Here is a 1,272-nt window from a genome sequence, read left to right as displayed (position 1 = left end):
AATTCATTCAGCATTCCTATTTCGAGTTTGCCACAGTCACACAAACCATTGTATTTCTAATTCATAGTTTGGGAGCTGTATTTGCTTTAATTCACATATGTAATTTCAGGCGGAATTTGCTTCTAAGACCCTCTGAACTTAAGTGGTTAATGTTGTTAATCAGCGTCAATTAAGACTAAATTAGGTTCACAATTCAAACTATTTCACGCTTAAGGATTCAACCTCCGCGTAGAAGCTAAAACGCAACACAGTTCCCCTTTTTTGTGTCTAAACACCTAAATATACCTATGATATAAAGGATCTACTCATGAAAAAACAGTTAAATAAGCTCTTACTTTCAGTATGCCCGTCTTGCACTCCATGGACAGCTCCTTGTATCCCTTCTCTTCCAGTTCCCATGCCCAGGTGCTGTTGAACTCCTGGCATATCTGCAACCAAAACAAAACAAAAACCATAAATTACCAGATTGGCAACAAACCAGGAAGGACTGAAACCACCCATTGAGCAAATAACTAAAGATCTTAAACCACATCTTCCCTGACGAATAATGGCTGAGAATCTGTTCTCATCATCCACACAGACAACAGTGTGCAGAAATCCTCCTCTGTGTCCGTTTAATATTATTAAAAGATGCAAAAACACTGATAGTAAAGCAAAAACTTTAGAATAAAAATGCTTAGACCACAGATGTACAAGGTACAGCTTCAGAATAAAATCTTAGTTTTGTTTTCACTCCTGAAACAGATCAGACGCCTTTTCCCTCCTTTTAGTTCAGGAAAATAAATTACAAATTACAGAAATTATTTCTAAAATGTATATTTCCAGCATCCATTGAGAAAGCTGAACTGAATTTAAAAAGCAAGACTGTATTACTTCTGTACAACAAACATGGTGGATTGCTGACATGGTAAACAAAAATATAAGGTAAAGGCAGAACCAGCCTATAAAAGAGGAAAATTATAGATAAGCTCATCAGGAAGGTCGGCTCCTAGCTCTCCTAGGATGCCCCCTGGAGACAGTGAAGGTGAAGGAGCGATAAAGAGCTCCGAGAAAGATCCCACATCTATTGGACGACGGTACCGTCCCATGCAGGAGGCAGCTGGAGACCTCCCAGGAGCACAAAGGAGCCCTATCACAGATCCTTTCCTCCTGGCGGCTGTTGGACGTCATAGCTCCTGACAAACTAAGGATTCGTATAACTGCTATCTATGCATTTGTTAAATGGTCTATTTATGCATTAATATACATAATGCACATATCAGTTATTAGAAA

The 1,272-nt window shown here is 38.8% G+C and overlaps 1 protein-coding gene across 1 annotated transcript in view; it reads right to left on the bottom strand.

The window, feature by feature from the left end:
• The window catches only part of LOC107093072 (remodeling and spacing factor 1-like), a 28,629-nt gene that overhangs the window by 19,324 nt on the left and 8,033 nt on the right, over nucleotides 1-1,272 (bottom strand). Inside the window, 1 exon segment of the mRNA XM_015387892.1 lies at nucleotides 336-428. Within this exon segment, the coding sequence (XP_015243378.1) occupies nucleotides 336-428 (93 nt within the window).

The sequence above is a fragment of the Cyprinodon variegatus genome, unplaced genomic scaffold, assembly GCF_000732505.1.
Source record: "Cyprinodon variegatus isolate N-32 unplaced genomic scaffold, C_variegatus-1.0 Scaffold406, whole genome shotgun sequence".
Classification (NCBI taxonomy): domain Eukaryota; kingdom Metazoa; phylum Chordata; class Actinopteri; order Cyprinodontiformes; family Cyprinodontidae; genus Cyprinodon; species Cyprinodon variegatus.
This window is presented reverse-complemented; position numbering and strand designations above follow the sequence as displayed.